Below are 21,807 nucleotides of genomic sequence, written 5' to 3'. Positions count from 1 at the left end.
GACACAAAGGACCATGTATTTTTAGCAATCTTCTATGCTGCCAGAGTTGCCTTTGAGCCCTGGGGCTGTCGTGTTACTAAGCACATGGAGGCTGAGAGCTGCACTCCTGTCTGTTTACCTCCCACTTTCTCCCCTAGGTACGCAAGTATAAGAGTATGATCCTGGAGGACTTGGAGACGGCATTGGCAGAGCATGCACCTGTCCAACAAGACATCAACTCAGATCTGCCCCCTCTGACTATAGATGGCATTCCAGTGTCTGTGGACAAGATGACGCAGGTGAGCCGCAGTCTGCCAGTGCGCCTAAAGCCCTCTCCGCTTCTCGCACGGTACATCCTACCAATGCCACGTTTTGGAGAACCGCAATAAAAACCTGCCTTAAACTTGAAGTAAATTAGTAAACTACATTATGTGCCAAATTATGACCTTAGAATTTTTACCTGAATATGGTACCACATCTAGAATTAGGCAACTGCGTAGACTACCCTGGGAGGTAACTACATGGCAGATACAAGCATCCCAAAGTAAAATCTACTCCTCATAAAACACGTTGTTTTCTTCAATTGCCTCAATCTAGTGCTACTAATGCAAAGGTCTTATGTATTTCTAGGTCCTAGTCTCTGCATGTTTCTCTAGCGGGGGTTTTATTTATTTTTTTTTTTTAATCCGAGTGATCTAGTTCAAACTGGCATTATTACCAATATAGCCTGGCACTTTAGACTTTCATTGGAATCGTTGTTTAAAAAATGATAATAGCAGTACTCTTAACCACAAATCTCTAGACAACAATAGCTTATCATTTTCCATTTTATAAATTGCATTTTAGATAAGAACTGGACCCCAAAGTCTTTGCTGCTGGTAATGTGATTTCAAGGGTCTTCGAAAGAGGATTTCCACCATTCTTAAATAGGTTGTCCACTGCTTTTACATTGTTGGCCTATCCTTGGTTAGGTCATCAATGTCTGATCAGCTGGTAGCGGCAGCGGCAGGAAGTACTCACTTGCTGAGCTGCTCCGTCTACTTGTAGTGGCCGCCGCAGGGTACTACACATCCTCCTATTGATTTCAATAGGAGGTGGATGGTGCAGTACCAAGCCCTGGCCACTGCAAGTAGACGGAGCAGATCGGCAAGTGAGTACTTCCGGTCGCTGACACAGATAACAGCTGATCGGCGGGGGTGCCAGGTGTCGGACCCCGACCAACCAGACATTGATGATCTATCCTAAGGATAGGCCATCAGTGTAAAAGTAGTGGATAACCTATTTAAATTCGAAGTATGAGGCTCTCGCCATGCATTAATAATCCATGAAGATATTTAATTAATCCATAGATTTAATATCTTCATGGATTTTAATACACTGTAATGTGGTGGGTGTCTTATATTCTTTGTGGAATGCATAGCTGGAGTATTTTTGTATGATGATCACCATCAAAGTACAAAACCACCAAATCCTGGTGATTGGAACTGCATTTGATGAATTGGGGGGGGGGGGGGGTAGTGCCAGCTGTTCTGCTATATGAACTGAACTAGCCATTCGCATGACCGGGGCTGTAGAGTCGGTAAGCCAAACCTCCGACTCCTCAGTTTCCATAACGCCGACTCCCTCATACATGGCTCATGTTTAAGTGATAAATGCACAGATTCAACTCCGCTAAAAGTCTAGACCCTTAGATCAGGAATAGAATATACATTTATAGAACATTTCATAACTTTGCCAAATTCTTATGAAAAAATATTCCCCACAAACTGCATTGAACTACTGTACCCAATTTATTATATATTTTAGGAGTCGGCGTTGGTACATTTTAATCCGACTCCACCAAAATGGGTCACAGAAGTAAATCCAGCTCACCGCCTCCAGTTCCACACTTCTGGAGCACGGATAGCACCTGGGCAGGGCTCAACATCCAATAGATAAAGCAGAAAAATCCAGCTCACAGATAAAGTCCAAAAAAGTGCATTTTATTTTCCAAGGTACATGAAGCAAAGATTAAAATTGTATTCACAAAAAAGAGAATACAGGCATCTTTTGACGCGTTTCGAGCGACAAGCGCTCTTTGTCAAAATGGGCACCGACTCCAAGACTCAGACTCCACAGCCCTGCACATGACAAATAATATTCACTCTCAAAGGGGTATTCCTGCTGATACTTGCCATGTTTCACTTGCAATCAGCAGATAGTGTACTCCTGTCCTATTCAGTAAAATAGTAAAGGTGCATAATATCCACAAAAGCTGCATGTGGCCCAGCAGGTTATAAGTAGACGTGATGTCACTGGCCACACTTGCCTCCATATGTGCAATTGAGTGGAACCAAAATACCATTTTAAATAACAGAATATTTTAATGATGTTGTTCAGGACTAAAATATTGATGAATTATTAATTTGATTGGTCATCAATATCAGATCATGGGGGCCCAACACTCCCATTGATCAACTGTTACCCTTTCCAGCGGCGGCCAGGTGTATACGATGTAAAAAGCTGGAGTAGCACAGCTCCATACTCTTTTTAGAGGCAGATTCTTGGTACTGCACACAAGTACATTTGAAATTACTGATCGCTGCAACCCACTGATCCTGAGAATGGTGCTCTGAAGAAAGAATGGAGTGGATGGAGGTCAATCATACAAACCTGTACTCTATTAATTGTCAATGAGTTTGCTAGAAAAAAAAACTGACCTTTGTGCTCTATGTCCGAACCCATGTGTACTCCTATAGATGGGACAAAATTTAAGGTCTAGAGGATCTGGAATTTCTCTTCTATTTTTTCATAGATGAAAATTAGTTTAGTCTTCATGATATTTCTTGTAAAAATATTAATGGGGTTGTCCACTACTCAGACAACCCTTTGTGAATCCCTATGTTCCTTCCCAATAACACTTAAACTCTCCTCCAGTGCTGGCACAGTTCCAGCAGTGTCGGCACTGGCCCTCCCGGGAATCACGTGACATTGTCACCTGATCCCTGCAGCCATTCTGTGTTGGCTTTACTCTTCCTTCTTCAAACAAATCCAGACAATTGGAGGAAGTGAGAGCAGCCGCTGCTTTCACGTTCTCTGGATGCCAATTACGCCCGTAGAAGAGGACCGTGAAGCCAGCAGTGATTGGCTGCAGGGATCATGTAACATAACAATGTCACGCAATCCCCAATAGAACGAATGCCGACACCACTGGAACAGCGCTGGCACAGAAAGTGAATATATGTTATTATTTTACTGGGGTGGGATACAAAGTGATTGAAAAAGGGTTGTCCGAGTAGTGAACAACCTCTTTAACACTTGTCACACCACACCAATAATAAAAGCATTTTCAGTCCCCTATATTTTTATTTGTTTTAAAGTTAATCATGGAGTAATTGTGCCATTAACTGGGGTTAGTAGTATTTGTATTCATCTAGTTAATCCAGAATTAAATGAGGTGAGATGGAGCATCATTTCCTTCGGGATTGTTCTGCAACTTTGGAAGTGCCAGTAGCCTTTCATTAGGAGAAGCGATTAAGTGGGACTAGGGGAAGAGAGCTCAGGTGTGTGTTGCTCACTAGCCGGGTCCTGGGCTTCAAGTGACATAACCTTAATTGCTGTATTTTCCATGATAGTCTTAAGGGAGACAGCTGTGATGGTGTTATGGGCCTGTAAATCCTGTTCTCATACAGCTAGCATATTGATTCTTACACATAAATGTGATGTATTAAAAATATACTAATAATTTGCTTTGTGGTTAATTGTTTTGAGTGCTGAAAATGAGAAAAAATAAATGTCTACTTTATACAGTTCTATTCCAGTTATTAATAGATCATTATTAATAGGTGTTTCTCCAGATTTGTGAGATTTTATTTTTATCTTTTTTTTAATCTACTTGTACTATTGAATCTAAGCAACCTTTTATGACTTTGGTCTTGAATGAATTAGGTTATATAATATAATAGTTTTTTTTGGAAAAGCCATATCCAAAAAGCACTTTTAAAATCAAACTTTCTCTAAGGGTAGCACCAGACAGTGTGACCAACTGCATCTGCAGAAACGCCCGCCATCGCTGCGACCAACTGCCGCACAATTTTATTACTTAACAACCTTCTGGCCATTGCCCTACCCTGGGTGAGCAGAGCTCCATCTGCATCATCATCGAGGACTTAGAATTGGCTCCTAATCTTGGATTTGACTTGGGGATTACTCCCCCCCCCCCCCCCATTTACTGGATGATGAATCAGAGACCATATATATGGACCATAATTGCCTATTCTAGTTAATGGATTGCATTTCCATCAGACTGCATAACAGATGCCATCCCTGTTGCAGCCATCCTGTCCTTTGAAACTTGGAGGTGTGAATAACGTCTTAGGTTGGCATGTAGCTGACATGTATTAATTAAAAATGAAAAAGCCGTGGTGCTTGTGTTAACAAAACCAAAACTTCCAATGGCACACCGTAAAGTTTAAATCCACGGCGGCTTCTGCATTCACCATGTATTAGTTACCTTGAGAGAATTTTTATATTTATGGGCTGTAGCACATCACTTGATATCGTGCCTAGTTCCCACATTTTCATATCATATACACAGCTAATATGGTAATCGCATGCTATAAGGAAGCATTTCGGCTCCAAATTTATTCTGTATTCAGCAAAAAAGATGTTTGGTGCTCCGTTTTCATGCGTGGATTGTAGATGGAGCTACCTGCCCTTTGCTTAATTAGAAAGGTTTTTTTTTCCTCTTACAGATGAGCTTGTTTTAGTTTGTGCTTCTCCTGGTCATCATGTCTCTAGAGGTTGTACCTAACAAGTAGGTTACACTTCTCAGCTAGACAGGGCTAGTAAATTATTTCTGCACTCAAATTCTATGGTATCAGTAGTAAGGTGTTCATTAGTACTAATACAGGTGCATCTCACTAAATTAGAATATCATCAAAAAGTTAATTTATTTCAGTTCTTCAATACAAGAAGTGAAACTCATATAGAGTCATTACAAACAGAGTGATCTATCTCAAGTGTTTATTTCTGTTAATGTTGAGGATTATGGCTTACAGCCAATGAAAACACAAAAGTCATTATCTCAGTAAATTAGAATACTTTAACACCAGCTTGAAAAATGTTTTTAAAATCTGAAATGTTGGCCTACGAAATGTATGTTCAGTAAATGCACTCAATACTTGGTCGGGACTCCTTTTGCATCAATTACTGCATCAATGCGGCGTGGCATGGAGGCGATCAGCCTGTGGCACTGCTGAGGTGTTATGGAAGCCCAGGTGGCTTTGACAGCAGCCTTCAGCTCGTCTGCATTGTTGGGTCTGGTGTCGCTCATCTTCCTCTTGACAATACCCCATAGATTCTCTATGGGGTTAAGGTCAGGCGAGTTTGCTGGCCAATCAAGCACAGTGATACTGTTGTTTTTAAACCAGGTATTGGTACTTTTGGCAGTGTGAACAGGTGCCAAGCTCTGCTGGAGAATGAAATTTCCATCTCCAAAAGCTTGTCGGCAGAGGGAAGCATGAAGTGCCCTAAAATTTCCTGGTAAACGGCAGCACTGACTTTGGTCTTGATAAAACACAGTGAACCTACACCAGCAGATGACATGGCTCCCCAAACCATCACTGATTGTGGAAACGTCACACTAGACCTCAAGCAGCTTGGATTGTGGCCTCTCCACTCTTCCTCCAGACTCTGGGACATTGATTTCCAAATGAACATTGGAACTCTGGGACCTTGTGGAGTGTGTCAATGACCGCCTTCTGGACATCTGTCCAGTCAGCAGTCTTCCCCATGATTGTGGCGCCTACTGAAGCAGACTAAGGGAACGTTTTAAATGCTTAGGAAGCCTTTGCAGGTGTTTGTTAATTATTCTAACTTACTGAGATAGTGACTTTTGTGTTTTCATTGGCTGTAATCCATAATCATCAACATTAACAGAAATAAACACTTGAAATAGATCAGTCTGTTTGTAATGACTCTATATAATATTAGTTTCACTATTTGTATTGAAGAACTGAAATTAATTAACTTTTTGATGATATTTTAATTTAATGAGATGCACCTGTATTTGCCCTGCAACAAGCAACTCAATTGATTTCATTATGGCCAGAATTTAGCTCTAAATATTTCCAGTTTTAATTATTCAGTAAACTGGATCTTTTATAATTTTACCTGTTAAAAAATGTAGGAAATAAAACTTAAGATGCCATAGCAGTTCATTATTGGCAAAAAAAAGTGATTTATCGGTTTTCTTTTAACACCATCAGGAGAAAGCGGTATATGTGAAACCCTACCCTTGCATTATTTAAGGGCTTATCACCAGTTTGTAGTACAGACAAGCTGATGTGCCTGTGTAAACTATGAAGTCTCCCAGAGTTTGCATGTGGACTATGGCCTTTTTATTGTGCAGATTATCATGGGTCCCAAAAAGATCCATCTGTAATCAAACAATGATGGCCTGTCTTAGGGACAGGCCATTAATGATAAGGTAATAGAGAACACCTTTAATAACTACTGCTACATTTGGTTTGAGTGGGGAACCTCCCCCAACCCCTCCAATCTATTTATATGGTCAGATTGCTCTCTGAAATATGTTGTCTCCATCTCTGATGCAATTTGTTGCTCCCTGACTATGAAAAATCCTTGTTATAATCTATATGTAAACGAGGCTTGCGTGCTCTGGGCGTGTTTAAAGCACTTCCTAAGCCTCTGCCTCCCAGGCTCTTTTCTCTGCCCAGCCTCACCTTCCTCTGTATAGCCAAGCTACTGAGCTGTCAGGCAGAGGGAGGGGAGTCGGAGGTTTGGGAAGCACTTAAGCCTCATTTACGTATGCATTAAAACAGCTTTTTTCCCCATGCAAGGACCAACAGATTGCATAAGTAAAGGTGTAAATGACATGATGTTTAAAGAGCAACATGGCCATATAAACTGCTTTGGAAGGGGGATCGTACTGACAGATTCCCTTTTATGGGATTTTCATTATAGCAAGGTAATCTTTTCCTTTATACATGAGATTACAATGCAAAAAATGATTACACATTTCTATCCTTTATAGCATATTGCGTGTTTTTTTTTTTTTTTTTGTAATTACACCTTTCTATTAAACATTATTTTTTTCTCTGTATATATATAGGCTCAACTACGTGCATTCATCCCAGAAATGCTAAAATATTCCACAGGAAGAGGGAAACCAGGCTGGGGCAAGGAAAGTTGTAAACCTATCTGGTGGCCAGATGACATCCCATGGGCTAATGTGCGCAGCGATGTCCGCACTGAGGAACAAAAACAGAGGGTAAGTTGTGCTGTCGCTGGCCTCAGACTTAAGAAAGGACCTTTAAACTGTGTCCATCATTGTCACTTTTAAAGGTTCTAAAAAATAGTGTTTACTATTCTTAATAAACGTCTTGAAAATACTGCCACAATCCTTTTTTTTTTTTCTCTCCTCAAAACACCCTGTCCCCCAGTAATGGTGTATTTTTTAACTTGGAATTTATTGGAAAGAACAATAATTTTAGAAGCACTTTAGTTCTCATGGGATTTCATTACTAAACCATTATTATAACTTGAATCCTGTCTTTTTACCAGCATGATTCCAGTCTTAAAAGGGTTGTTCGGTCTAAAATGAAAAGTCTGCAGTTACTCTGTGTGACTGCAGACTTACGAATCCCCCCCCCAGTGCATGCATCGTGCGCTGCAAGGATTCACCGGGTTTTTTTTGTTTTTTTTTTAAGCCAGGACCGGCGAGTACATGTGGGTTATACATTCTCTCGGCCAGTGCCCGTCTAGTGGGCACTGCCTCACTTCCATACACTTGTATTGAGCGAGATCGTGCTCTGTCTAGTGATGCGACTGTCCACTGGGCGAGGCCACTAGACGGGCTCTGGCCGGGAGTATGTATATAGCATACTTGACTGCCATTCCTGGCTAAGAAACCAGTGAATCCTCGCAGGGCACACTGTGTACCCTGGTTTCTATTGCACAAGCGCTGTGAATTGACAGTGACTCCCCGGCGCCTACGCAATAGAAACCTGCGTCACAGAGCACAGGCAGATAGAGCGCGGTTTGCTTCATCCCAACCCTATGTGAGCGGCGCTTTGCTCATGCCCGGGAAGTCAGGGAGCACAGTGCACGTCACAGGGCCCTGTGACGTGCAGGGGGGGGGGATATGATAATTAAGCAGAGAGGCGGGGATTTAAGGGAATAATCACATAGGCGGGGATTGCTTGGCGTCCCCAGGACACCAAGCCTGTGGAAAAGAGTTGATTAAAGTGCTTTTCTCTGCAATCAAACCTCTACCATTGGCCATACAGGTATGTATAGATTTACTTTTCTATACCCTGTATGGCCATAAGAGGTCTGATATCACCCAGGGGGGTGACAGATTCCCTTTGTGTTTAGGGAAGGCAGGTGACATGAGATGAAAGCTGCTATCATTTAAAGTAGTCAATATTATGTGTATAGTTCCATTGGCTATAATAAAATATAGAAATGATACGTTCTCTAATCCAAAGTCAAATAACCAGTCAAACATACCCCTTTCTGTAGATGCCTGTTTGAGCCATTTGCAGCCTTTTATTTTTTTGTGCAGTACTCACACAGGTTTTACACCTATCCATAACCTTCACTGACTTCTATGACATTTGTTGGAGCATAATCCTTTATCCTATTTTTCATATGTTAGCTTACAGAATGCATTAAAAACAGCTTCCATACAAAACTATGGCATTGTGCAGAACTACAGAGAACTCTTTGGGTCCTGTTGCCTCTGCACTGTGGCTTTGCACACACAACTGGTATAGTCCTAGTACTGCCATGTGCATGTTCTGGTGAAATGGAAGCAATTCATATTATGTTTCCCTATTGCTATAGTGGAAATCTCCTGCATCCCATCTATCCTTTTATATTGCAGGTTTCCTGGACTCAAGCATTACGAACAATAGTGAAGAACTGTTATAAGCAGCATGGTAGGGAAGATCTGTTGTATGCATTTGAGGATCAGCAAACACAACAGGTGGCAACTGCACATGGCATTGCTCACTTCGTGCCCTCACAGACTGTGGTACAGACAATCAGCAACCCTGATGGCACAGTTTCCCTAATTCAGGTTTGCCTATTAATTTTTAAGTTTTAGTTTTTGTACAGTTTGACAAGTCATGGACTGAAGTAAGCGAGAGAAAAAGCAAATGGGCCATCTAATCTGCACAAATGAGTATATGCACCAACTATCTTGTGTATGTACAGTACAGACCAAAAGTTTGGACACACCTTCTCATTTAAAGATTTTTCTGTATTTTCATGACTGAAAATTGTACATTCACACTGAAGGCATCAAAACTATGAATTAACACATGTGGAATTATATACGTAACAAAAAAGTGTGAAACAACTGAAAATATGTCTTATATTCTAGGTTCTTCAAAGTAGCCACCTTTTGCTTTGATGACTAAGTGTTGGAGCTATTAACTACAGTTAATATTTACACACTTCTGTGCTGTTTAATATATTGTGGTAGATCGCCTCACTCGACTGCACAGAGGGAGACACAGGAACACTGTCTCTTTAAATCCTCCATTGTGGCTTAAGAGAATTGCACAAACCACAGCAATGTTAGCAAAAACATAAACTGCCTTCTTGGCCTAACAGGAAAAGCAAAACCACATGTGGCACCGTCCTTGTTGCTACGGATAACCGCCGGCTTCAGGAACAAACAACCCAAGGTTTAGCTTTCCTTCACATGGCAGTATAGCTCCAGAGCTTTCACCTTCAGACCCACCCTACACCAAATGCTCTAAAAGGCTGGAAATTTATCTGCTGACCTCCTCCCTCTCTACAGGTGTTTAATCACTTCAGCACTAAACATGGCTGATTAACCCCTCATCATTTTTTGTGCTGGAACTTTTTTCCTACGTTTATATTACTGGAGCCAACAATCTCAGTGCTACATATCTCCCCTCCAGTACTTTGCCAGTCACTTTGTCACATATCCCCCCCTCTGCCCCAAGCCGTAGGTTTTGGTACCTTCAGTCACCAAACATGGAAGTCTAAACTGGTAAACTGGGCATCTGTGTTACTGTGCAGCTTCCCAGGCCTGTGTTTCACATGAAAGATGAAGACCTGTAGCCCCTAGTTTCAAGTTTTGGAATGCTATCTTTGCTTCAAGAGGCCATTTGGCCAATGATGTCTTTGTGCCCTTAAAGTCGGTCAGGGGTACGGATATCATGGCGAAATTCAGGATACACCGCTGATGGCATCCCACCATTCTCAGAAATGCCCAAACCTGATCCTTGGAGACCAGTTTCGGACAATTTTTGACTGCCTCCACCCTATTTGCCTGCGGCTTTACTTTGTTTCTTCTATGATGTAGCCCAGGTATTTTCAATTCTTTTTCCCGATGGCACATTTCTTTGGGTTTAAGGTATATCCCCCTTTTCTCAGTACATCCAGCATGGCTTGGACCTTCTGTAGATGACTTCCCCAATCCGGGCTGAATATTGAGGTAAGCTGTGGCGTACTTTTTCTGAGGGGCTAAGATCCAGTTCTATGGTGCTCTGCAAGGTGGATATGGCCCCCCCGTTAAGTATGGTGCCAGGACTTCCGCCCACTCCTCTGGCGGGAGTTTCTCCCTATCGGCGACCCTTTCAAAAACAGTTAAAAAGGCCTCTGTCGTCACCCGGGGTAATTTTCTGCAAGGCTCGCCTCACCGCCTTCCGGATAGAGAAATCATCAGCTGACATTGAAATCAGAGTTTCCGCCGTGCCACGAACCACCTCTGTGAGTAAATCAGTCTGCTGCTTTTGCAGCTTACTTGTCTCCTGTTGTGCCAGCTGTTGATGCAGCTGTTGCAATTGCTGGTGCTGCTGCTTCTGGCTCTGGATCAGGTGCTTGATCAGCTCCTCCATTTTGTTTACTGCTATTATATCCTCACAGCCGCCTTCACCCAAGACATGCGGTTTGTTCCCAGCCGTCACGCTTCCTTGGGATCTTGCCCGCATTTCTAACACCCACTGTGGTAGATCGCTTCACTCGGCTGCACATAGCAGTAGACAGAGGAACACGGTCTTTAAATCTTCCTTTGTGGTTTATTAGGGAACTGCATAAACAACGGCAATGTTAGCAAAAACAAACACTGCCTTCCCGTCCTAACAGGAAAATCAAAACATAACATGTGCCACAGTCCTTATGGCTATAGGTAACTTCTTCAGGAATGAACAACTCAACCCATATCTCCCCTCCAGTACTTTGCTGGTTTATGGTAAACGTCCCTTATGACGATACAACTTAAAATCTTAATTAGCCAGACGATTAGATTTGTTAATCCAAGAGAAATACCTTATTGTGTTTAATTAGAGATCGCTGGCTGTGTTTTATTAATGTTCTGCTTGCTCGTCAGTTTATGTACACTAATTTAACTTGTAACGTGTCCAGCATTCCACTAACCTCATTAGTATCTCAGGAGCCTCTAACCATTGTTCAAAAATCGTCTAGGCCAATTGTGTAAGTGTTGAAAGACGATCAGGTGGAGCCTTCACCACAGGGAGTCTCACATGTAGACCCAGGTGATGCCTTTGACCTGAGAAAGATATACCTCCACTAATGCACACTTAGCTTTGGGGGAGGGTGAGAGCAGTTCTGCCATTCAGGGGGTTGAGCCCAGAGAAGCAGAAGGGACATGTGTTTTTGTAGCAGTCACACTTGAAACAGAGATTGGAGAAAGACTTTACAAGGAAAATGAGAGACATCCTTCAGGACAGCAGATGGATTGCATGGCATTACCCAAAGAGACACAGATTTGGATTCTATATGATTCTAAGCCTAAGAGTACGGCCCTGACTGGAAAGATTCGGGTCTGCTCCATTGACCATCAGAGAGACATGGATACATTTTGGGGAAACCAGGGCTGGGACGAAGAAGTCACTTAGCCTCATGGATATGTTGTTTGGGGTTGCCAGGAGGGACCCACCGGTCGCCTGCAACCTGCAGAGACATTCGGAGAAGCCAGATTGGGACCCACTGGTCATCTGGCCCCATGGAAACTCTCGGAGAGGCCAGGGTGGGATTCTCGAGTCTCCTGGCCATGTACATCTATGGACTGCTAGCTTCCTAAGCTTGCCGCTACCTTCTCTCTGTGGGGGCCCGCCAGAAGCGGGGGGCCCCTGGTTGAGGTAGTCGGCCCTGGAAGTCTCCAAAATTGCAGATGTTCTATCTCATGCGGGTGGAGAAGGAAAGGTGAGACACTGTAATGTTCTACCATCTTGGGTATTTGCTGGGACTGATCTATGTGTTTATTGTCCACTTTGTGGTTCAATAAAGTATTGCCACGCTGTTTTACCCTCCCCCTGTGTTGTCTGAGTAGCGCTACGCCCACGGTGACCCCGGGTCTTCACACCCCCTTTCCTCAGCGCATCCAGCATGGCCTGGACCTTCAGCAGAGGACTTTCCCAATCCGGCCTGAATATCACAATATCATCGAGGCAAGCTGTGGCGTACTTTTTATGAGGGGCTAAGATCCGGTTTATGGCCCTCCGGAAGGTAGCTGGGTCTTTTTGCTGCCCGAATGGGCTTTTAGTATACTGGAAGCAATTGTCAGGTGTAAAAGAGGCTGTCTTCTTGTCATTTTGAGAGAGGAGGATTTGCCCATAACCTTTCGTTAGGTCCAGGGAGGTGATGTAGCTGACTGACCCTAGCTTCGATATGAGACTATCGTCGAGGGGTATTGGATATGCGTCAAATTTAGCCCCTTCCTTCAAAATCACTTTACTGTGGGCTTCGGGGATTCTATACGGCTTTTGGTTCACTTGCACATGTGGTTCCGTCAGGATTCCATGTTTAACAACCTGAGTTCATCTTGGCCGCTCCAAAAACAGGTACTGGTTCCGCTGAAGCAGTACTTGGCACTGTTTGTGGGCCGGTGACAGTGTGTCTGTCACGGTGACACCCTTAGTATCACCTTTTGGTCTGTCCAGCCAACATGGAGTTTCAATGGGGTTTCTCTGTTGCCCTGACTGATAGCGGCACGAGAGGATTTTGAACAGAGAGAGGTGGTAGCGGTTAACTGGCAGGTGGAACAGGACTTGCAATATCTTAGGATTTCACGGTGACATCTGGGCCAATAGTATCACCGCATGACCCGTTCATGACTTTTGTCCAGCCCCCAGATGGCCACCCAAGACGTGAATGGGCCCTGTCCAACACCCTTTGTCTATAGGGTCCGGGGACCAACAATTGCTCCACTATCTCTTCACTCACCTTAGTAACCCGGTACATTAAGTCCCCACTCAGCATGAAATAGGGAAATCTGGTGTCAGCCCCCGACTCCTGTGTTATGCCTTTTACAGCCATTACCTTATTGAATACCTCTTTTAGCGTTAGACCCCTATGATGGGTGAACCCAAAATTTTCTCTGGTCATCCCGATCTCAGGAAAGTATCCCCTGAGGCAGACCATCTTCTCTTCACCTATTACACAGAAGGGAAACTAGTCAGGCTCTGGGGTTGGTGTGACTTTTTACCCAAGCAATCAAGGTTTCCGCCTCTCCCCCACAAGTCCCAAAACAACACAAAGGCTGATAATTCAGGTCATGTGACACTGATGACTTCAATACAGCTCCCTCTACACTTCTATGTTCCTGCCTGCTTCTGATTGGTCAGTGTCGTACAGGAGGCAGAAGTACATGCCGCCCACCCCCCCCCCCCATGAAAATAATCTAATAACACCCACTTGAACCTAAAGTTAAATAATTAGGTTGCAAATATTTGATTACTAACAGAAAGGTGAAAAAAATATATATTCTGATATGCAGCCACTATTGCATCCTGTGTCCAGTTTAACAGGAAACATTTGGTAAAACGTCCTTTTTAAATACTCCAGTATAAAAAAATCTTGTCGTTTGCTAAACAGACTAGATGATAATGGAGAATATGCTCTGAGCTTAGTCTTGGTAAGGTCTAAACAGAGTTCCTTTGTGCAGTGGAGACATTCTGAACACTTGCACAGCCAATTAATGTCATCTAATAGCCATTTTCTTTTTTACAGGTTGGTACAGGGGCTACTGTTGCCACACTTGCAGATGCATCAGAGCTGCCAACTACTGTAACCGTTGCACAAGTCAATTATTCCACGGTCAGTGATGGAGAGGTAAGGTAACCATTTACACATAAAGCAGAGAATGCCCACAGACTTGAGATAAGCATGTGTATGGGCCTTCAGCGGTCTCCCCGTGGCCAGTGCGATATTATGGGGTTCAGGCATGTTGGACTCCTACATGCCTTGTTCCTAGTAATCTTAGAAAGCCTAGCGAATCCTCTGAAATGTAAGGGTTATTCTCGTCTTAGCAAGTTATTGCCTATCCTCAGAAGAGATGATGGCTTGCTGACAATTCTGAAATGCCCCAAGAACTTCTGGCTTTTATTGCTGTTCATTGATTCTTATTTATTTAATAAGTACATTTTTACAATCAAATTAAAAACCTATAATTCAGCTACAATTTTCTGTTGCCTAAACTAGACGTTAGTCAGCAACTGGAAGCATTGGTGATTTATTTAGTTTCTATTATACCTGTTCATTGATCAACACATTTCATGTAAAGAATGTGTATACTTTATCCCAATAACTCACCATATTCTTTGGACTAGAAGATGCACTTTGTAGCAAGGAAAAAAATCTTGCTAAAAAGTGTGTGTTTTATTGTCTGAAAGCACTATGATTGAGATGAACACTGTCGCCTCATTCTTCCCGATCACTGAGAGATCAGGTCTGATCATTGCAGGGGAGGAAACAAAACTAGCAGGACATGCACATCTCTAAAGCTGCACAGATGCTTAAAGTCCTTTCAGGTCATGTTATCAATCACTTGACTGGAACGAACGTCAAAATGCAGTAATGAGTACTCTGTTGTAGTGGAGCTGGGTCTGTGTCGTGCACAGACCTGAGCAATAACAACAATAAATTTATTTTCGCCCGAATGCATTAAAATTAGTAAAATTGACATGTCCACTTTACACTGACAGGGACATTTTAATCAGGGCTGTGGAGTTGGGAGTCGGAGTCGTGGAGTTGGTATAAAATGGACCGACTCCAACTCCTAAAGTATATAATAAATTGGGTACAGTAGTTCAGTGCAGTTTGTGGGGAATATTTTTTCATAAGAATTTGGGAAAGTTATGAAATGTTCTATAAATGTCTGTCCTATTCCTGATCTAAGGGCCTAGACTTTTAGCCGAGATGAATCTGTACTACAGTAAATTTATCACTTAAACATGAGCCATGTATGAGGGAGTCGGAGTCAGAGGTTTGGCTTACAGACTGCACAGCCCTGATTTTAATAACCAGTAGGAAATATGGTTTTCCTATTTTCTACTGTAAAAAACTGAGGATGTCTTTTAGTAAGGTTTGTCCTGTAGTCTGAAAAATACAGAAATCATGAATAGTATCTTGTTTCTTTGAAATTCCAATTAACATTTCTTGCATTATTAGTGCAACTACTTTTTTTTATGTCCATATAAGAAGGTGAGAGACGGCATGCTCTAGGCCATGTTCCGGCTAAGTTTTGTACTTAATCACAATTGGGTATTGCATAGGACCTTATAGTTTCTTTGTATGCTCTGATTTCAGACTGAGCCTTTTAATTATTATTTTTGATATATTTCATACAAAATCAACAGATAAAAATATCTTACTACATAAAAAGCTTAATGTTGAGGTGAGTCCGAGAAAAACATCAGCTGACGGAGCGATGACTCTGTTGTTGTAGATGACGACGATGAAAGGGAACATTTTCCTATTAAATTTTTAAGTAGCTTAACCCCATCAGGCATGCCAAGTCATTGCTTTAGACTTTAGATGGGCAGCATTATTATGTTGTTGAGAAATTTTAATACAAAACGAGGACTCTGCAATTGGTACACGATTAGTTGTAACATCATTGAATAGAAATGTTCTTGAGGCAGAGAATTTTGCAGGATCAGCTGAAGGTGATAAGGCATACAGAGAGATTTCCACGCGATCTGCCCTGGGCAATTCACTTTTTGAATTGGCGAACGTCTGTAATCTTCTACATTTTATTTTTGTTTTCCGTAATGCCATTTACTAATTTATTAATTATGACCACTTTGTTGTTTATTGTGTAAAAAGGCTGAAAGTAAATAGACATGGGTAATTTCAGTTAGTTTTTATTATGTAGAGCACATTTTCCTAGCTTCCGAAACTTATTTGTTTTGGAACTCGGGCTGCTAGTAGTAGCATACTGTATCATATGGCATATGTAACTAACTTTTCTTCCCTACAAGCAATGCTTTACATGCAACATCTGATGGCCTGTACAACAGCACACAGGACATAAAATGTGACAGCTTCTAGCTGCATCATGTGTTAAGCATTCTGGTCACCAAAAATGTTTTCCCACAGGTGGAACAGAACTGGGCAACGCTTCAAGGGGGAGAGATGACCATCCAGACTACTCAAGCTTCTGAAGCCACTCAAGCGGTAGCATCCCTTGCTGAGGCCGCTGTTGCAGCATCCCATGATATGGCACCAGGAGCCACTGTGACAATGGCTCTTAATAGGTATATTACAAATCTAAGAAGTACACTGTGTTCCAAATTATTATGCGAATAATATTTTCTCAGATTTTCTCAAATTACCTATATGAATTGCAGTCATTGTAATTTTCCAGTCAAATAACTATTAGAGTACAATTGAAAGGTTTTTGTACAAACTGCCTATGATAACAGTATATTTTTAAAAAAATAAAAAACTCAAACTGCACTCAAAATGCATGTTCCAAATTATTATGCACAGCAGAGTTTTCAACCTTTTCATTGTAATATAGAACAAAAAAATGGTCATTTTTGAAATTATAAGCATTAGCAGGTTATTAGAAACTGAAATCAAACAGTTTTCAACTCAAAACTTTATTCTAGGTGATGTTACATTTGCACATAGGACCGCTTGTTCGAAAGGAGCTTCTGAACTCTCTCGTCCATTGAATTTGTCAGGTTTTGGATGGTTTCTGCTTCAATTGTTTTGCATGAGGACAGAATACCCTCCCAGAGCTGTTGCTTAGATGTGAACTGCCTCCCGCCATCATTGACACTCCTTTTGATGATGCTCCAGAGGTTCTCAATGGGGTTGAGGTCAGGGGAGCATTGGTGCCACACCATAAGTTTGTCCCCTTTTATGCCCATAGCAGCCAGAGATGCAGATGTGTTATGTGCAGCATGAGACGGGGCATTATCATGCATGAAAATGATCTTGCTGTGGAATACACTGTTCTTCTTCTTGAACCATGGAAGGAAATGCTGTTTGAGAAACTCAACATACATTATGGAGTTGTTCTTTACCCCTTCAGGGATCCTAAAAGGGCCGACAATCTCTCTCCCCATGATTCCAGCCCAAAACATTACTCCACCTCCTCCTTGTTAGCGCCGAAGCCGTGTTTGCATGGGGTGTCCATCAACCAGCCATCCTCCACTCCATCCATCTGGACCATCGAGATCATTTCATGCATGATAATGCCCCGTCTCATGCTGCACATAACACATCTGCATCTCTGGCTGCTATGGGCATAAAAGGGGACAAACTTATGTTGTGGCACCCATGCTCCCCTGACCTCAACCCCATTGAGAACCTCTGGAGCATTATCAAAAGGAGTGTCTATGATGGCGGGAGGCATCATAAACATCTAAGCAACAGCTCTGGGAGGGTATTCTGTCCTCATGCAAAACAATTGAAGCAGAAACCATCCAAAACCTGACAAATTCAATGGACGAGAGAGTTCAGAAGCTCCTTTCGAACAAGCGGTCCTATGTGCAAATGTAACATCACCTAGAATAAAGCTTTGAGTTGAAAACTGTTTGATTTCAGTTTGTAATAACCTGCTAATGCTTATAATTTCAAAAATGACCATTTTTTTGTTCTTTATTAAAATGAAAAGGTTGAAAACTCTGCTGTGCATAATAATTTGAAACATGCATTTTGAGTGCAGTTTGAGTTTTTTATTTTTTTAAAAATATACTGTTATCATAGGCAGTTTGTACCAAAACCTTTCAATTGTACTCTAATAGTTATTTGACTGGAAAATTACAATGACTGCAATTCATATAGGTAATTTGGGAAAATCTGAGAAAATATTATTTGCATAATAATTTGGAACACAGTGTATTTCAGATTTTTAGCGTGTTAGGTTTGCAGATACTGATCTAAATACTAGCTGTGTTTAGATTAGCCCCTTCAGTCATAAGACTCGTATATTGGCAAAAATGGAAACTGTTAGATTTAGGCAGGCTGCGCTGCAGGAATGAAGAGCCTTGGGATTCCAAATAGTTTATTACTACCAACTCGTTTCTGCACCTGACCGGCGCCTTTCTCAAGGTATAAAAACCAAGTGTGCAGGGTACAACAAATGAAGGCTTTAAATGGGATAAAATGGCTCCAAGAAGCATGAGAAACGCCCCTAAAGGGGAAGGGGAGGAAGTCAATGTAACAGACGCAGAGGATGGAGTGGTTTATAAAGTGAATTTAAAAAAAAATAGAAAAAACTAGGGAAGGAGAAGGGAACAGGGAGAAAGTTACAACATGATCAAGCAGATTGATATGTAGAGAAGTGTGACAGAAAGATGTGAATGTTAAGAACTGTGAAAGGAAATAAGTGGAAAAAATAGATGGAAATAAAAGGAAAGTAAATGTCTTACTTTCCTATTAAGACACTTTCTTTCCTCGTTTTCTATTTACTATGTCCACTTATTTCCTTTCACAATTCTTAACATTCACATCTTTCTGTCGCACTTCTCTGTATATTAATCTTCTTGATCTTGTTCGTTCTTCCTTGCTCCCTTCTCCTTCTCTAGTTTTTTCAAATTTTATTATTCACTTTATTAACCATTTCACTCTGTCAACACTTTTCATTGACTTCCTCCCCTTTAGGGGCTCTTCACATGCTTCTTGGAGACATTTTATCCTATGTAAAGCCTTCAGTTGTTGTACCCTGCACACTTTTTCTTTTTATACTTTGAGAAAGGCATCGGTCTGGTGCAGAAACGCATTGGTAGTAATAAAAACCAGCTTGGAATCCCAAGGCTCTTATTCTCGCAGCGCAGCCCACCTAAACATGAGTTTCCATTTTTGCCATTTCTACATTTGGAAGAACCATATTCTCCAGCCACAGGCCAGCAGCGGCTTTCCACGCTTTTATAGGTGTTGTGCCCGCACACCACACCCTTAGGTGAGCGCTACCATCGCTTATACTTATCCTTTACCAGATGGTATTGCCCTATTTTGTACGCGCTTTTGTACCTCTCCAGAGCTTTTAAAGATTCATATATTGTCATTTGGGTAGAAGTTTGTTTTCTTATTTATTTATTATCATTTCTGTTTCTGTTTAGAGAAATTACCATGAAACAAATGTTAAAAAAAAAAACTGCAGCACAAATGGCAACCTACTGAAACTGAGAAATGCACCATGCATTGTTATAACAGCAGAGGATGCTCTTACAGAAGGGTGGGGAGGGACGGCTGAATTTTGCTAAAGAAAAAAATCTCACTGCTGTATGGTTAAGATTGTTTGTGAAGTGTAAAAAAAATAGCATTATTGCATACCATGATCAAATGGCATTATCGCAAAATGACGTGCATGTATGGGGTCACCGGATGTGGAGAGGGTGCCGTAGCTGAGCTGCCTCCGCACGCAGTAGAAAATGTTACATGTCTAGTATCAGTCTCTAACAGCAGCTGGAGCTGAACTGATTGCTGCTGTTAACCATTTAAATGCTAATGACAATCCAACAGTGGCATGTAACAATCTCGGGATATCAATAGGTTATGCCATGGCAGTCGGTGTCCTGCTATAGGCTCCAATCGTTGTTTTCTGGGTTCTCCTGTAAAGATCAGCCGCAGGCTGATTGCAGTGTTTAGTATAAGTGATAAGACGATCACAGGTTCAAGTCCCCTGAAAAAACTAAAACAATAAAGGAAAAGGTTTTTAAAAATAAAATTTCAATCTCCCCATTTTACACAAATAAAATAAAGCTAATAAAAAAAAATTGGTTTCACTGCTTTTGTAAAAGTCCGTTGTATTAAAATATAAAATTAAAGTTAAAAGAATTCTCAACAGTAGCATTGTCGTTTCTCAGTCATCCCATCTGCCCAAAAGAATGCAGAAAAAACAATTATCAAAAGATGGATAACACAAATTTATATCCATAAAACCCTCGCCACTAAGAGAATACAGCTCTATTGGCAGAAAAATGAACATTTTGTCGGTCTTGGAAAATGGGTACAAAAACCCAATATATATATATTTTTTTTAATAAACGTTTGCATTTTTTTCAGTTCTTAACTACACTCCTCAACATTGAGATTACACCACCAAGAAGCAAATGTTGTAGAACTATGAAAATCACAGGGTTGATAGACCTGTTAATAATATGCAAATGGTGAAAAAATGGAAACAACATTTTCAAAACATCTTCATTTAATCATTATAGAGTAGGACCGTCACATGCAGAAATCCATGCACTTACACGTCTTGATATTCTATTAATGATGTCATTAGTGGTAGTCTGAGGAATGTTCTGCCACTCTGAATGCATTTGGGCTTGCAAATCATCAAGATCTACTGCTGGCAGCTAACTTTGCATCTGCCAAGTATTGGCATCCTATGTGTGCTCGATGGGAGACAAGTCCAAAGATGCTTTAGGCAATGTAGGCAGTTCACAGTAGTACGATAAACATGTGGCCTGATTTTTATTTATTTTTTTGAAAAACTGCTCCTGAGATCCTGAGACTCTTTAAAGAAATGGCTGCATCACTGATTCCACATCTAAAGCAATGTAACCCCCAGCTATGTGTTACCTGGAATTAAGAATCGAGTGCTCTGACTTCTGTACTTTATACCACCCATCACCATAATCCAGGGAGTAGGACCGGTGTGATGTTCCTTCATGAATGCTCACTTAGTCACCAGATCAATCTCCAGCTATCATTGCGTGCAAGGCAAAAGGGAGACTCATCGCTGAAGAGCATAGACCTCCATTGCCGTCTTGCACTGCATCATGAGAGCTTTTAAGGGTGGTGACGTGAGGTCAATGCTACACCTGTAGCTGGATGTCTTCTATTTGTGTAGACACTTATGCTTGTTATGCGACATCCATTTTCACTTGCAGAACAGAATGGATCAGTCATCGACTTGATGTGGTGCAGCCATTTCTTCATGGTGTCCTAGGGAACATATATCAACATGACAATGTCAGGCCACATGTTGCTTGAGCTACTTTGAGCAGCCTGCGTAGTCTAAATGTGCTACCATTGCCTGCCGCATCCCTGGACTTGTCTCACATCAAGCAAATCTGGTATGTATGCAATTGTAAAGTGAGCTGTCAACTGGTTCTTGGTGATTTCCGTGCCCAAGTTTATTCAGCATGGTTGAACATTCCTCAGCCCACCATTAATAACCCCATTGATGGCATACCAAGGTGATAAGTGCATGAATTTCTTCGCCTGTTGCTCATACTCAATGCTGAAAAAAAATCAAGATGTTTTGACAGTTTTATTTCCTTTTTTTTCTTTTCATCATTGCATATCATTAACCTGCTTATCGGTCCTGTGATTTCAGTATTTCAATGACTTTCCTTCTTCCTTTTACAATTTCAGTTTTTTTTAATGAAATAGGATGTCCCCTCATATAAAGGGCAGCGAGGCAGTCCACTGCTTACGCTATGTAAGCATGATATGCAAGTTGATCTTCAGATGCATTTGTATGGTTATCACTGTTCATAAGCTTTGGTAATTTTGCATTTGCCTGGCAGTAGGAATGTTTCTCATGCACAATGATCAATAAAATAGCATTATCACATT

The 21,807-nt window shown here is 41.5% G+C and overlaps 1 protein-coding gene across 4 annotated transcripts in view; it reads left to right on the top strand.

Annotated features, from left to right (window-relative positions):
* Positions 1 to 21,807, top strand: part of NRF1 (nuclear respiratory factor 1) — a 73,453-nt gene that overhangs the window by 30,662 nt on the left and 20,984 nt on the right. For all 4 annotated transcript variants that reach the window (XM_073652510.1, XM_073652511.1, XM_073652508.1 and 1 more), the window contains 5 exons: positions 138 to 278; positions 7,094 to 7,252; positions 8,870 to 9,064; positions 13,993 to 14,094; positions 16,363 to 16,520. In XM_073652510.1, the coding sequence (XP_073508611.1) occupies positions 138 to 278; positions 7,094 to 7,252; positions 8,870 to 9,064; positions 13,993 to 14,094; positions 16,363 to 16,520 (755 nt within the window). The remainder of the gene's footprint in view (positions 1 to 137; positions 279 to 7,093; positions 7,253 to 8,869; positions 9,065 to 13,992; positions 14,095 to 16,362; positions 16,521 to 21,807) is intronic.

The sequence above is a fragment of the Phyllobates terribilis genome, unplaced genomic scaffold (assembly GCF_046119375.1).
Source record: "Phyllobates terribilis strain yellow unplaced genomic scaffold, ASM4611937v1 Scaffold_11__3_contigs__length_659146591, whole genome shotgun sequence".
Taxonomy (NCBI): Eukaryota; Metazoa; Chordata; class Amphibia; order Anura; family Dendrobatidae; genus Phyllobates; species Phyllobates terribilis.
Note: the sequence above shows the minus strand (reverse complement) of the source record. Positions and strands in the feature narration are given on the sequence as shown.